The following is a 16,561-nucleotide window of genomic DNA, read 5'->3' as shown; positions in this document are numbered from 1 at the left end:
TATATGCCATTTTTGAGTGTTTACAATGTACATGTTACTTCTTATTGAAATAACTTTTTAAAACCAAAAGTTTTTTCTTTTTAATGATTAACATACTGGCCCTTTGACTATAAGCTGCAAAAACTTAAGCTGAAATCAGTTTTAGTTTTGCCCCATTTTCATTTGGAAATGGTATATTGTGGAATAAGATATATAGGGGGAAATGAACTTCTATAACTTTATGCAAAGTCTTCTGTGAAAGCGTGTTATGTAAAGATTATCTTCCCTACTCATTCTCCTAAAGATAAGCATTAAACAAGTATATAGCACCTTACGCTGGAATGTAAATCTCTATACTGTCTCCCATCAGGGTGAAGAATGATAAGCAATAGCACATTTTTTTCTTATATATTATTAGAAAACAATTTTTATTTTATGATTTATTTTCTGAATAAATATAGATATATAATACATAATTAAAAGGAAAGATGTGTTTTGCATAGCAATGATTGTCAACCTTTTTTTCACTATCACTTTATAAAAAGAGCTTTTTTGACCTTTTCTCCCCCTAATCACTCCCCACAATGACATTTTAATACCATAGATATACCATATATATGTTTAAGTACTATATGTATTTAAATCTGTGCCTGATACATAAAAAGATATTTTTATTGCCCTATTGAGAATGTGCATCGTTCACAGTAAGAAGACTTCCACTTACCTTTTTCCCCTAATCAGCTAGTTCTCCTTATCCTAGGCAGCCAGTGTTTGTCATTTTTTGGTATATCCTAGGATTTAAAACAGGGAAGCAAATCTTTGTTGATATTGACCATTAAGACCTTGGACCCAAGGGTGTAGCAAAGATTTTTCTTTCTTTAGTAATGTCTTTGATAGAAATCTAAATTCATATGGGAGAAGGATCCAGCAAAATATTTTAGTCTTTTATTAGATTTTCTGGGGTGGGCAGGTATGTGAAAGGAAAAATGAAATGAATGAGAAGTGTCTGTGGTTGTATTTGTTTATTAGTAGCTATATTTCATAGAACATTTTAAAATTTTACAGGAGCAGCGAATGAAAATTGACAGAGAATTTGCTCTATGGCTGAAGGACTGTCATGAAAAGTATGACAAACAAATAAAATTTACACTTTTTAAAGGAATAATTACACGTCCTGATCTTCCTTCTAAAAAGCAGGGCCCCTGGGCGACTTATTCAGCAATAGAATGGGATGGAAAAATATACAAAGCAGGACAACTGGTAAGTTTAACTTAGTTTTAGATTTAATTTTTAGTAGAATTTGAAACTAAATTAGATGTATTAGAATTTATCAACAACCAAAAATAATATATTTACTCTTGGCTCCTTGGGAGCCAGAAAAGAACGAAAAGGCCAAACGGATTTTAATTACGTAATTTAACAGGACATTTTATAAAAAACTTGATTTTTGCCAAAGGCTCAATTAACAAGGTTTTTATTGTTTCTTGCACTAAACTTTACTCAAATGGAGAATTCCATTTTGTTTTTTTAATTGTGATATGGAGAAATTATTTTTCAGCAAATTTTTATTGAGTGCTGCTCGTGAGTTACTGTGCTATTGACTGCATTGTGGAGAATGCAGAGGTCTAGGGGATGTCCTTTGTTCTTCAGGCTGTTACAGCCTGAAAACAGAGATAACCTAAGCAGATAATCATAGGTAAGAAGGGGGTAAGTGCTATGAAAAGAGAATGAATAGTGCTCATAGTTTAGGAGAGAATTTTCTGACTTCGGATTGGCCTCGGAGAAGAGGGTGAATCATGCAATTCTTTGTGCATGAAGTGGCATGTGTATGGAACTTGAAAGAGGTAAAGGCTCAGGTTTGCAGAGGTAATTATGAAGGTAATAAATGCACAAATGTGACACTCTCATCATCATATATCGAAAGCTTTGGAATCAGATGCGGTCACCTCGAAGTAGTGTGTGTAGCTACAGCTTGCTTTTCCAACATTTAGAGGTTAGGAAAACAAGGAGGAGGAGCTGACAAAGGAGAATTGAAAGGGATAAGATAGTGAGATAGAAGGGAACCAGGAGAATAAGGTATTTGTGAAGAGTTACAAGGAGGGAGTGATCAGTTTTGTCAAATTCTGTGTGGTAGTCAAGTGAAACGCTTTCTCAGAGAAGATAATCTGAGCACAGACAAAGACAGGTAAATGCAGGGAAACCGCAAGCAACAGAGTTGGGTTGCTGCAACCTATTGTGTGTGTGAGGAGAAATAGTTCAGAAATGAAATGAGGCTGGAAGGTAGGTTGGGTGTAAATTTTTGTTGTCCTTGTAGTTGGGAAGTTTTGAATTGGACTAATGGAAATTACTCTTAGATTTTTCAAGCCAAGTAAGGAGAAGAAATACATTATAGGCAAGTTTTGAGCTAATTTATTTGAAATAAATGATGACTTTGTAAGTCACCGTTCACAGTCTGCAAGGAACATTTATGGGGGTTTGAGATAACTTGCATTAATAATAATTGATTTGGAAGGCTTTGGGCATTTTAGACACATGCATAGCGATGACATTTTTGTATGAAGAAGCCACTGTGTCTTTTCAAAGATATGTTACAAATAAGTGGAGAACTTCACAAATATAACTTTATTAGAATATTAGAATGCTTTTTTTGTTAATTTTTCTAATGATAGATGCTGAGTTTTCCCCTTGCATAACGTAGTTCTGTTAAGTAATTGTTAAACCTGTTTTTCTAAAAGTAAATATTAATACTAAATCCTTGTTTTAAAACTAAATATTAGGTCAAGACAATCAAGACACTTCCTCTCTTTTATGGAAGCATTGTAAAATTTTTTCTTTATGGTGATCATGATGGAGAAGTATATGCTACAGGAGGAGAGGTTCAAATTGCAATGGTAAGACCCCCAAATAACAAAAAATATTTCTTCAGTCTCTTGGTACTACGTTCTTTTGCTTAATTGTTAAAATAAAGATACGGTATTCTGTTTTGCCTCGTATTTGGCTTTTCCATTGGTTAAAGTAGTGGTAGCATGAATTTTTATGTTTCACATTTGATGTTTTTAATAATCTATAGAACAACATCTGTGTGCCCAGTGTTTAATTAATGTTACATATATTATTGCTAGTTAACACAGTAATTTTGTAAAGTGCACATTTCATCCAAGGCCCACAAACATAAACATTGGAGCCGGACTTCTATCTCAAGAATGAAAAACTTCAAAACTAGAACTGGTTTTATCCTTATACTATGCTCTTGTTAAAATTTGAATGGCCTAAGGCCTATTTAATTAGGCCTAAGGAGTTTACATGAAAAATGGAAGTAAACACTGTGGTATAATGTAATAATAGCTATTATGATTTATATACTTAACTAGGGTAAAAATATGTTTCTTTGGAAGAAATGTTCTTGTTGCAACTATACTTAAATAGTTTTTTTTAAATATTGGTGTAAATTTTATTTATTCAGGAACCTCAGGCACTGTATGATGAAATAAAAACTGTGCCAATTGCAAAGCTGGATAGGACAGTTGCTGAGAAAGCTGTGAAAAAATATGTAGAAGATGAAATGGCAAGGTAATTTACATTTCAAGATGCATATGGTAAAAAATAACAAGAAAAATCAAGAGGAATTGTCCTTTTAGCAGTTATTGAGTGTGTCGTTATGCTCTTCTATTTGGGCACTTGTAGTCTTAGATGTGTGTATTGTGACAAACTTCTTGCTGTTAAAAAAAACCTGAGAGCTCTCTGTTATAAAAACAGAATCCTGTATTTCATAGAAAAATGAGGAAATCTTATATCTACAGTGTCACTGTTATCAGCACTATGATTAAGTTTGTTAAAGAAAAAAAAAAACTTTGGCCTACAGCTAGAAGAAAATGGTAGTAACTGCTGAGAGATAAAGATTAGTACAAAAGAAGTAAAAGGAAATCGAAAAATAAAAGGGTTTGTGGCTCTTGTATAGCTAATGACGTAGTCATTGTGATTCCTACTGAATCTCACTGGTAATTCTTTTATTTGTAGAGTTTATCCTGTCTCCCAAAGGTAGCTTGTACTATAAATGAATAGAAAAATCTCAAAAAACCACAGTTCCTGGCTCTTAACACCAGGAGATTTTGTCTTACTCTGTAACCACAACAGTGGTTGAGGAGAAGGAAATGTTTACAGTATTAATCATTCAGGATTTCAGATTTAACCTGTCAAAAAAAATTAGAAATAAATATTAAAATTTCTAGTAACTATTATTTTTAAAAATAAGACCATAATTAACACAGTTCATGAATAATTAATATGCTGGTTTCATAATAGGCTCCCTGATAGATTGTCAGTAACTTGGCCTGAAGGAGATGAATTATTGCCAAATGAGATTAGGCCTGCTGGAACCCCCATTGGTATGTTTTTGGGTTTTTTGTGTGTGTTTGTTTGTTTTTAAATACTGAAAAAATGCTTTTCTTACATCTTACATTTCATAGTAAAAGACCATGAAAAATTAAAGTGCTGTGTGAAGACCTAGCAGATTCATCAGATTCTTTGGGTGTGACTGAGACATTCTTATTTTTAATTTTGGACTGATAGGTGCATTAAGAATTGAAATATTGAATAAAAAGGGGGAAGCAATGCAAAAGCTTCCAGGAACAAGTCATGGAGGGTCAAAGAAACTCCTGGTTGAGCTCAAAGTTATACTACACTGTAAGTATACAAACTAATTTGGATCTTTATTGTTGTTCTTAAATATATAACATATGTTTTAATATCTTTGTGTAATTATGAGCTAGCAATCTGATAGATAGTACATTTGTTTAAAGTTAGGAGTTTCAAAGGTGTGAATAATTCACATTAAAAAAAATCAATTGTTTTCTGAGGGTTTTTTTTTTAACATTTTATTCTGAATTTTCCTATGTAGGTAGCTGTGGGCTAAAATAAAGATATGATGTGCATGCATGTAGTAGTTTGTACAATAGGAATTTTGATTGGATAATCCTTATGATCCCTTCTAAATCAAAAATACTGTGTCTCTGAACCTATGGGCCAGAAGTACTTGTTTCAGTTGAGAATCCTGGCCCACTCTTTGGTAAAGGAAGAGAACTGCATATTATTGCTCATCTTGTATTTTCCTAACTTGAATCACCTTGTTTGTTAACTTGTCTGTTGTTTTTTGTGTTTTTTAACATCTTTATTGGCGTATAATCGCTTTACTATGGTGTGTTAGTTTCTGCTTTATAACAAAGTGAATCAACTATACATATACATATGTTCCCATATCTCTTCCCTCTTGCGTCTACCTCCCTCCCACCCTCCCTATCCCTCCCCTCTAGGTGGTCACAAAGCACGGAGCTGATCTCCGAGCTGATCTCCCTGTGCTATGCGGCTGCTTCCCACTAGCTATCTATTTTACATTTGGTAGTGTATGTATGTCCATGCCACTCTCTCACTTGGTCCCAGCTTACCCTTCCCCCTCCCTGTGTACTCAAGTCCATTCTCTATGTCTGTGTCTTTATTCCTGTCCTGCCCCTAGCTTCTTCAGAACCTTTTTTTTTTTTCTTTTAAGATTCCATATATATGTGTTAGCATACGGTATTTGTTTTTCTCTTTCTGACTTATTACTTCACTCTGTATGACAGACTCTGGGTCCATCCACCTGACTACAAATAACTCAATTTTGTTTCTTTTTATGGCTGAGTAATATTCCATTGTGTATATGTACACATCTTCTTTATCCATTCATCTGTTGGTGGACACTTAGGTTGCTTCCATGTCCTGGCTATTGTAAATACAGCTGCAATGAACATTTTGGTACATGACTCTTTTTGAATTACGGTTTTCTTTGTTGTTTTTGTCTTGACTGCCTGAAAGTATTTTCAATTTATATTTTCAGTAATTGTTCTATCACTATATATTGCATGTCTGGTCCATGGATTTTAAAGATGTTTAAAGATGTTTTATTCACTATGCGTTTATTTCCAACATTTATAAACTAGTCAATGGTCATGTATACTTTCATTGTATAAATGTCTTGCTAGCCTCGGCAGCAGTGAACAGTTTGACTAATTTTACTGCAGTACTCTTATTTTTGGCCTCTGTGACACTCTATTTTATATTTCTCCAACTTTTTTTGATGGCTTAAAACAACATATATTTATTATCTTACAGTTCTCTAGGTCATCCGTCCCAGGTGGACTTCACTGTGCTAAAATCAAAGTGTCAGCAGGATAGTGTTCCTTCTGGAGGTTCTAGGGAAGGCTCGCCTTTTCCACTTCTAGAAGCCACCCACATTCCTTGGCTTGTGGCCCCTTCCATCTTCAAAGCCAGCAGTGTAGCATCTTCCAGCGTCTCTGTGACTCTGACCCTCCTGCCTCTGTCTTATTTAAAACCAAAACCAAAAATACACACAGGCATACCTTGTTTAATTGTGCTTTGCTTTATTGCCATTTGCAGATACTGCATTTTTTTACAGATTGAAGGTTTATGGAAACTCTGTGTTGAGCAAGTCTATTAATGCCATTTTCCCAATGGTATTTGCTCACTTAATGTCTCTGTGTCACATTTTGGTCATTCTGGCAACATTTCAAACTTTTTCATTATTATATTTGTTACAGTGATCTGTGATTAGTGATATTTGATGTTATTACTACAACTTGCTGAAGGCTCAGATGAAGGTTAGCATTTTTTAGCAATAAAGTACTTTTTAATTGAGATATGAACATTTTATTTTTTTAAAGAAATAATGCTCTTGCACACTCAGTAGACTACAGTATAGTGTAAACATAACTTTTATATGCACTGGGAAACGGAAAAATTTATGTGATTTGCTTTATTGCGATACTTGTTTTGTTGTGGTGGTCTGAAGCCAAACCTGCAATATCTCTAAGGTCTGCCTGTATATATATATATTTTTTAATTAGAAGATTTTTTTTTGTTAAAGTATATATAATAGATTTACCATTTCAATTATTTTTTAAATGTACACTTTACTGTAGAGTGTTTCACATATTTGTTTCTTTGGAATGTCATTTAACTTGTTCCATTGTTTGTTCTATTTCCTGAAGACTGGAAATTACCCCAAAAGCTTAAACAGATTTAGGTTCACCACTTTTCCCCCCTAAAGCAAGAATCCATACTCCATAGCGAATTTGTGTTTCTTAGGGTATTACATCAAGAGGCATTTGATGACTGTAATTAATTGTCCTACTTTTAGTGCTGCTAAAATGGATTATTGAATTCACTTGGCTAATATGATTATAAAGTTCTCCTTTCATCCGTGATGTAATGGTTTCATCCATTAATGATTTTTGCTTAGTTATTTGGTATGCAAAATGGTGATCCCCTCATTCTTTTATTTCTTCCTAATTTATTATCCCAGTTTATTATCCTTCCTAGTTTATTTGTTAGTAATAAATTTCAGTTAGGGTCATTGGTTTACTCTGAAACACAGCTTTTATAGGAAAGGCAGTATAAAGGCTTAATCCTTTTTCTTTAATTGCAAATTACCAGTCAGGAATTGGTACAGTACTGTGGTGCTCAGAGACTGTTTTTTTTTGATTTTTATAAATGTGTTTTTCTGAATGTATGGGGTTTTATAGATTTGACATGCTTCCTTGATTTTGATGTGCTTTCCTGTTTGCTCCTCTGTCCTCTTGATAAGACCCTTTTTTGTCTTTGATTTGAGCTTTCTTGCTTTCTGGCTCAAGACATCCTAGAATCTTCTTGTACATGTTTACCCTAAACCTCAATTCACCCATTACTCTTTTTTTAACATCTTTATTGGAGTATAATTGCTTTACAGTGGTGTGTTAGTTTCTGCTTTATAACAGAGTAAATCAGCTATACATATACATATATCCCCATATCTCCTCCCTCTTACGTCTCCCTCCCACCCTCCTTATCCCACCCCTCTAAGTGGTCACAAAGCACCGAGCTGATCTCCCTGTGCTGTGTGGCTGCTTCCCACTAGCTATCAGTTTTACATTTGGTAGTGTATATATGTACATGCTACTCTCTAACTTTGTCCCCGCTCCTTTCAGTGGGGAATGGCATTTAGAGGCCTGAGTGTTAGGATTGCTCATGGCCACTGTGCGAAATTGTTTCTAAGCCTTTTCGATTGATAGCTAAGCATGAATATTTTTGGAAAAGAAAAAACATGAATTCATATCGATATTCTGAGTTTTTATTTAACCACTTTGATTTCATTTCTTTTATGTTGAAAATCTTGATTCTTAACAACATTAACAGTTAGTTACTGCTTTATCCTATAATATAGTTTCAAAATAGTGATACTTATAAAATTACTAATAGTACTATTAGATTAAATTTGACTTCTTTGAAGCGCTATTTGTCCTTAAAGTTATTAAAGTTGAAGTCAGTTGAAATAATTTAAAAAAATTTTTTAATATGGTCATATCGCCTACCTACATTTTGGTTTTGCTTATGAATTGCTTTATTTTAATTCTATTTTGTGAATATTTTAAGTCATGTAATTCCAAAGTCAAAAATAAATAACAAGGAATATTTCAGAGAAGTGATATCATCCTTCTATTTGTTTTCTTCTACTTTAGGTCTTGCTTTTTTCTCTTAATAGAGCACTAGGTCTTAGAGATTACTCTATGTAAATAAAGTATGCTATTTTCCTCTTTAAGAAAACTTTTAAAGAAATGATTTTCAATGTCAAAAGAAAATTATTTCTATATTCTTTTGTTTGTGCCAGTTAAGCTTATTTACAGATACATTTTTAAGAATTGAAATAAAGGAATTTTAATCAGCTGAATGAATAAATTTTCATTATGCTATTGACTTGAATAGGATAGCTTTAGATTTTTCGAGGTTTCAAAACTACCTTAAAAAATGTATAGCAGGTAGACATTTGATGCTAGTGTGACATTTCTTATTCATGTTCTATATTTAATTTCTCAAAATTTTTTTCTTTTATTAAGCTCCAAATGGAAATAAAGAAATCATTTCACATATTAGTCAACATGGAGGAAAATGGCCTTACTGGTTTAAAAAAATGGGTGAGTTATTATTCTGAATGTTAAAAATTCTATCAGTATTACATTTACTTGAATTTTAATTTCTTCTTAATTTGTCCAGAAAATATTCAAAAGTTGGGGAATTATACATTGAAATTACAAGTTGTACTGAATGAAAGTAATGCAGACACTTATGCAGGAAGACCACTACCATCTAAAGCAATTAAATTTTCTGTCAAAGGTAAGCAAAACACCAGTATGTAACTCTGTATGCTAAAGGTGGCATTTTAAATCAAGAGGAAAACAGGTAATTTAATAAAAGATGTTTGACCAATTGTATAACCATCTTGGTCTTAGAATGGCTTTATAATTCTGCTTGGTAATCATATTCCTTATAAACGTTTGAAAGCATCATTGTTTTCTAGCTTCCCTTGTTACTGGTAGAGTCTAAAGTTATTCTGATTCCTAACTTTTGCATGTTAAACACCCTCCACTCCCAGTCCAACCGCCCCTATTCTCCCTCTTCCGCAATCCCCAGAAGTTAGGATAATTTTTTTTGTGTGTGGGGGGGGGTCCCAATTTCTGAAATTTTAAATTCTAGGGATTTTTCTTGAGTTACTTTGATTTCCTACTCTGTTTTTTCTTTCTACAACATCTAGTGTTAAGACGTTGGACCTCTTGACTGGTGTACTAATACTGTTTTTTCTGCTTTACATCTCTTGGTTTTATTTCTGTACTTTACAAGAGACTTCTTTAACATGATGTTCGACACTTTCTATTGAATTTTTCCTTTCTGCTATAATTTTTTTAGTTTCTGAAATATTCTCTGGTTATTCCCTTTTCAGAGTATTTTCTCCAACTTCATGGATTCAGTATCTATTAATTCTCTGAGGCTATTAATAATAGTGGCATTTTTTCTTGACGCTTTCAAACTTTATTCATAGCTTGTTTCCTCCATGTTGCTTTTTTACACGTCTGCTCTGGGTCCTTTCTATTAGATGCTCTCTTACATTACTAGTTATTTGCACACAGTTAAGAATAGAACATTCGAGAGTGTTTATATCATTTGGGGAGATTATGATAAGAGAATTTTAGGTTTTTTTCTCTTTGGCTGTTCAGATTTCCCAGAGTGGAGTGTAAACACCTGGGTGCCAGCATTTGGGGAGCCAAGCTGGGGAAGACTGTTAGAGGTTTCATATTCAGTATTTATTTTTTTAACATGTTTATTGGAGTATGATTGCTTTACAGTGGTGTGTTAGTTTCTGCTTTATAACAAAGTGAATCAGCTGTACGTATACATATATCTTCATATCTCCTCCCTCTTGCGTCTCCCTCCCACCCTCCCTATCCCACCTGTCTAGGTGGACACAAAGCACTGAGCTGATCTCCCTGTGCTATGTGGCTGCTTCCCACTAGCTATCTATTTTACATTTGGTAGTGTATATATGTCCATGCCACTCTCTCACTTTGTCCCAGCTTACCCTTCCCCCTCCCTGTGTACTCAAGTCCATTCTCTATGTCTGTGTTTTTATTCCTGTCCTGCCCCTAGCTTCTTCAGAACCTTTTTTTTTTTTTTTAAGATTCCATATATATGTGTTAGCATACGGTATTTGTTTTTCCCTTTCTGACTTACTTCACTCTGTATGACAGACTCTAGGTCCATCCACCTGACTACAAATAACTCAATTTTGTTTCTTTTTATGGCTGAGTAATATTCCATTGTGTATATGTACACATCTTCTTTATCCATTCATCTGTTGGTGGACACTTAGGTTGCTTCCATGTCCTGGCTATTGTAAATAGAACTGCAGTGAACATTGTGGTACGTGACTCTTTTTGAATTATGGTTTTCTCAGGGTATATGCCCAGTTGTGGGATTGCTCATGTTCAGTATTGATCTTTCACTTGATTTTCCTATTTTCAGTAAACTGTAATGCTTTCAGTAGTGCTGTGTCCCTTACTCCTTGGACCAACTCTTAACCTTTCCTGGAGAAGAAACCTTCCAGATATTGCTGAAGATGAGGAAGGCAGTTGACTGGCTCTGTGTGTTGAGGGGTGGGATCTGAGGAACTGTTTCTCAAACAAACTTGAACAAGTCTTCCTTTTTTATTTCAATTTCACTCCTACTTGATAGAGCCATTCTTGAGACTTTTGAGTGTTAATATAGTGTGAATTAAATTGGCTCCCTGCTTGCTTTGTTGATGATTGAGGATTTGATTTCTTGAGTCTTTCTGCTAAGTCAGTTATACTTGCCCATATATTCTCCAGCTTTCAAATTCTGTTACTGTTGTCTTTTTTCTTGTTCATTGTTTTTGTAGGTTTAGGCCCCTTTGAAAAAAATCTCTGTAGTGCCACATTTTTATGGGGTTTTAGAGAGCTGATTTAAGTGCCTGTGATTACCTTGCCTTCTCTAATCAGACAACCACCTTGGGGAGTGTTCCTTTTTGTACATACAGATCATGTTCTTTAAATACACCTGTGAAACATTCTACAGTACGGACATGCTGTAGTTCAGCAGTTTTCTTTGATGAACATTTCAGGTGTTTCCAAGTTTTTGGCTGTTACAAATCACATTCCTATACGGAAAAAAATTATGATGCTTTGTGTACAAGTGCTTGAATATCTCTAGAGTGGATACCAAGAAGTAGAATTGCCAACTGCAATGTGTGTGCTTTAACATTTTATACATATTTACTGTCAGGTTGCCCTCCCAAAAGGTTTTGTACCCTCATCAACAGACTGAGGGTTCTTGTTTCCCTATGCTCATTCCTGGCTAACCTATATTATAATATTTAGCCTAGTTGGTGGTTAAATTATTTAATTATTAGGTTGTGTACCTCTTCTAGCCTTTATTGGACATTGTCATCTGTGAAAGTCTGTTCCTTTACTATGCCTATTTCATTTTATTTTTAATTTTTTTTAAATTTATTTTATTTACTTTTGGCTGTGCTGGGTCTTTGCTGCTGCTGCGCACGGGCTTTCTCTAGTTGCACGGAGCGAGGGCTACTCTTCATTATGGTGCGCAGGCTTCTCACTGCAGTTGCTTCTCTTGTTGTGGAGCACGGGCTCTAGGCGTGCCGGCTTCAGTAGTTGTGGCACTTGGACTCAGCAGTCATGGCTCACAGGCTCTAGAGTGCAGGCTCAGTAATTGTGGTGCATGGGCTTAGTTGCTCTGTGGCATGTGGGATCTTCCCAGACCAGGGATCAATCCCGTGTCCCCTGCATTGGCAGGCGGATTCTTAACCACTGTGCCACCCGGGAAGTGCCTACTATGCCTATTTTAATAGTGTAAAGCTGTAGTTCTCAAATTTAAGTTTTACCTGAACCACCTGCTGGGCTTACTAAAATGCAGACTGGTGGGCCTCACTCCTGGAGTTTCTGACTCAGTAGGATGATGTGAGCCCTCGAATTTGCATTTCTAATAATTTCCCAGGGGATGACTTGAAACTGTTATCTTTATAGGAAGTTTTAATGTATTGTGGATTTTAATCCTTTATTGCATACGTTGCAAGTACTTTCTCATATAGAGCTTCTCTGTTAACTTTGTATCTAATAAAATATTTTGAACTTTATCAAATACATCGTTGTATAGCTGTTGAGTATTGTGTTTTGCCTTAGTTTTTCCTATGATAAAATTATAAACATATTCCTTTATTATATTCGAAAATTTCATAGTTTAAAAACACATTTATCTCTATCTCTAGACTTTGATACATGGTGTGAGATAAAGTTCTAGCTTTATTATTTTCACAGGTGGATTATAGATATAATTTATATAAACTTTGCACAGATTTAAAATGCCATCTTTATTGTAGTCTAATCTTCCATATATATAATGGATGTTTCTACCTACAATGAATCTTCTGACGGATGAATTTTCTTTTCATGTTTATTTTTTTTTATTAAGAGGGTAAACCAGAGAAATTTTCATTTGATCTTTCGGATCCTCCTTATCGTGTTGGAGTCCCATTCAATATCCCTCTGGAGTTTCAGGATGAATTTGGTCATACTAGTCAACTATCAACTGATATTCAGCCAGTTTTTGAAGCAAGGTAATCTGAGTTTTCATATTTGCTAAGTATTCACTTTTTTCTTTTTTTAGCTTAAATTATTTATGTTCGGTTAACTTCAGATTTATTATTTAAAATGCTTAGTGGATATTTTATGATATCTGGGGGATTTGTTTAGTCCCAGTCTATTCTCTGTGGCTGTAGTGTCATACATACATTACCTCAATAAAGTTTGTTTTGACTGAATTTACTGTTACAGTTGTTTGGGTGAGACTGATATAGTTCTGTCTTAGTCCATTTCTTTTTGCAAGTATAATATGACTTCTCCTGGCAATTTTATAAACCATACCATGTTTATTTTGTTGTTTGCTTAGAAATTATGGCCATTTAAACTTAGTGGTTACCTACTGGTAGGTTTTTAACCTGCTAATAAAATTTATTTTGGTTTGCTTTTAAAACCATAGCAATAAAGTTTACACTTTCCATGGAAATTGTGTCCTTCCTTAGAATTTGCCTTTACTTAAGAGCTCTATAGAGTGACATGATTGGCTTATATTAAAAAATAGCCCTGAAAAACAATGTGTCCAGTTATATAATTGAGGATGTTCATTGTTTTCCATTACCTTTTTTTGAGGTGCCTAGGAAGAATTCTTGTTTTTCAAATTTCTGCCAAATTTGTCGTTTTTGGAGACACTGTTTTTTTTTTGGCCGCGCTGCGAGGCACGCAGGATCATACCTTAACCAGGGATTGAACCCCGTGCCCCCTGGTTAAGGTATGATCCTGCGTGCCTCGCAGCGCGGTTTTAACCACTAGACTGCCGGGGAAGTCCCTGGGCCCACATTTTAATGTATGCTTTTGCTATCGCCGTGTACTTTTTTCCCCTGTTGGTGTAATTGTTCACTCTTTTAATCATTTGACTACGTACTGTATTCCAGGCATTTGCCAGCTGGAGATATAGAAGTGAATAAGAGCATAGTATTTGCCTTCTAGAAGCTCACAGACTAGTTTAGTGTCCAGATTTATACCATGGTTAAGTTCCTGAAAAACAAAACAGAGTTACAAAAAGTATTGAAAATGAGTTGCAAAAAGTGATTTTGACATATTATATTCATTTGAATATTAAACCATAATGGAAGAGTTGAATACTTAAGCATCTATGTGCTTAATAAGAAACACTAAAAATAATGTCTAGTCACAAATGGAAAATATTTGTGCATTAGTTGACCCCTGTTTTCAATTAAACTTCCTTCTTATCCTTGATAGGACATTCTTACACACAAAGTCTCTATCACACGTACATACTGGTAATTAAGATTTGGGGCTTAAAAAAAAATCTTGGTGGCCTGGCTATGTGAATTTACCTTCAGTAAATTTGTTTGTTTTTTTCTCAGTGTTAACTAAATTAAACAAAAAATCATTCACACATGTAGCCTAAAGAATCAAATAGTTGGATGAGGTTTATATAAAAAAAGAGTAGTTCCTCTGCCCTCTCCACCCCACCCACAATCGACTTCTCAGAACCACTTTCAGCTTTCTTACTTGAATGTTTTGGTACCTATTGCACATATCTAAGTAACTTTTTTTTTTTTTTTTTTTTTTTCACTGTGTGGGCCTCTCACTGTTGTGGCCTGTCCCGTTGCGGAGCACAGGCTCCGGACGCGCAGGCCCAGCGGCCATGGCTCACGGGCCCAGCTGCTCCGCGGCATGTGGGATCTTCCCGGACCGGGGCACGAACCCGTATCCCCTGCATTAGCAGGCAGACTCTCAACCACTGCGCCACCAGGGAAGCCCTCTAAGTAACTTTTATATTGTTACTTCTTGATTCTTCAGTTTTAAGCATTATCTCTTGACTTATGGAAGATGAGGACACACTCTCTTGTTGCCACTTACATTACAAATAAACCTCCTTCCTATTCCCACATTCTTCATTAAAGTTGTATTCTGGCTTGATCAGTATTTAGTGCTTGCTTTATTATGATTATGTAAGTGCTAATTACTTTCTTCATTGCACAACTGTTGTTCTTTTTTTCTTTGCTAAGTAACTCTCTGCCAGTTGCCTGGTCTCTTCTCAAGATGCTTGGTACATAGATAACCTATCAGTTTCATATTTTTTTCTCTGTTTATTTATTTTTGGCTGCATTGGGTCTTCGTTGCTATACGTGGGCTTTCTCTAGTTGCGGCGAGTGGGGGCTACTCTTCGTTGCGGTGCGTGGGCTTCTTATTGTGGTGGCTTCTCTTGTTGTGGAGTATGGGCTCTAGGCATGCAGGCTTCAGTAGTTGTGGTACGCAGGCTCAGTAGTTGTGGCTCACGGGCTTAGTTGCTCCACGACATGTGGGATCTTCGCAGACCAGGGCTCAAACCCATGTCCCCTGCAAGGGCAGGCGGATTCTTAATCACTGCACCACCAGCGAAGTCCCTCAGTTTCATACTCTTGTAGACATCTTTCTTGGAACTTTGCCATGTGCTCTGGTCTGGATCAGTTGTTCTTACGCTTGTTACATTTGTCCTTCTGTGATCTTCCTTCACTTTCATCCTGGGAGTACCCTTTGTCTTTTGTGTTGGGGAAATATAGTAAAAACAAAACCTACTGTCAAGCTAGAAAACTTCTTCACAAAGGTAGAAGAGAAAGAAGACAATTTTGTTATTGAATAATCAGTAAACCAGAATGTGATTATTCTCATCGCAATCTGATAGAGATTGCAAGGAAGGAAATCTTACTCTGTTACATGGGTAAGTAAATAAAATCTATCACATTCATGTTTTCAAGAAAAATTGCTAAGTATCTTTATGACTGGGAGTAGAGTTTGCAATTTGGAGTCAATTGATCAGAAGTTAGGCCCAGGAAACTGGGAGATAGGGGTTTACCTTTATTGATGATTAAATTTCGTAGAGTTCGCTCTCAGGTCCTTGAGGAAACATTCCTGAATTTGTGAGATTGTTAAGTAGCTTATTTTATTTAGCATTTAACCTTCCCTGGGTCTTCAGTTTTGAAAGAATCCCTTGTCCCTTACCTTCTGCTGGAGTACATTATTCACTAGTTTCCTAAGAAAGGATTTACATGTAAGATAAAATTATTGCTCTGAAAATGTCTGTATTCTACTTGATTGATTTAATTGAAAGTTGAACACTACTTTCCATCGAAATTATAAAAACATTGCTCCATTTTTGCCTTTTAGCTTCTCCTGTTGCTGATAAATTTAAACTTGTTCTGATTAACTTTCCTTTTTATGTTTCCTATGTATTCTGTCTGGAAGCTTATAGGGACCCACTTTTAATTCTCAACAGGGCAAAATTTTATAATGGTACATCTTTGTATAGGTCTCTTCATTATTTGAAGTACTTCATTTTCTACCTTCCATCATCACGGTTTTCTCTTTTTTTGAAGGGGGGGGATCCTTATTTATTTGATGATGTACCTTTGGGACTGGTTCTCTGATTTTCCTAATTTTTCCATTTTTCTTAATCTTTCTGTGTTTTTGTTTTACTTTTAGACAGACTTTCTCAATTTTATGTTTATATCTTTCCATTGAGTTTTTCCTTTTGCTGTATTTTTAATTTCCAAGTGTTCTTCCTGGTTCTCCGAATGTTCTTTTGTAGATTCTGTTCTTGTTTT

The 16,561-nt window shown here is 35.1% G+C and overlaps 1 protein-coding gene across 5 annotated transcripts in view; it reads left to right on the top strand.

The window, feature by feature from the left end:
- The window catches only part of SMCHD1 (structural maintenance of chromosomes flexible hinge domain containing 1), a 129,199-nt gene that overhangs the window by 43,186 nt on the left and 69,452 nt on the right, over positions 1 to 16,561 (top strand). For all 5 annotated transcript variants that reach the window (XR_012325340.1, XR_012325342.1, XM_019920711.3 and 2 more), the window contains 8 exons: positions 1,045 to 1,239; positions 2,757 to 2,870; positions 3,443 to 3,549; positions 4,282 to 4,364; positions 4,549 to 4,662; positions 8,901 to 8,978; positions 9,058 to 9,177; positions 12,844 to 12,988. Coding sequence is in view for 3 of the 5 variants with exons in the window: in XM_019920711.3 (XP_019776270.1) it covers positions 1,045 to 1,239; positions 2,757 to 2,870; positions 3,443 to 3,549; positions 4,282 to 4,364; positions 4,549 to 4,662; positions 8,901 to 8,978; positions 9,058 to 9,177; positions 12,844 to 12,988 (956 nt within the window). In the remaining 2 variants the exon portion in view is untranslated. The remainder of the gene's footprint in view (positions 1 to 1,044; positions 1,240 to 2,756; positions 2,871 to 3,442; positions 3,550 to 4,281; positions 4,365 to 4,548; positions 4,663 to 8,900; positions 8,979 to 9,057; positions 9,178 to 12,843; positions 12,989 to 16,561) is intronic.

Source organism: Tursiops truncatus, chromosome 13, assembly GCF_011762595.2.
Source record: "Tursiops truncatus isolate mTurTru1 chromosome 13, mTurTru1.mat.Y, whole genome shotgun sequence".
Classification (NCBI taxonomy): Eukaryota; Metazoa; Chordata; class Mammalia; order Artiodactyla; family Delphinidae; genus Tursiops; species Tursiops truncatus.
Note: the sequence above shows the minus strand (reverse complement) of the source record. Positions and strands in the feature narration are given on the sequence as shown.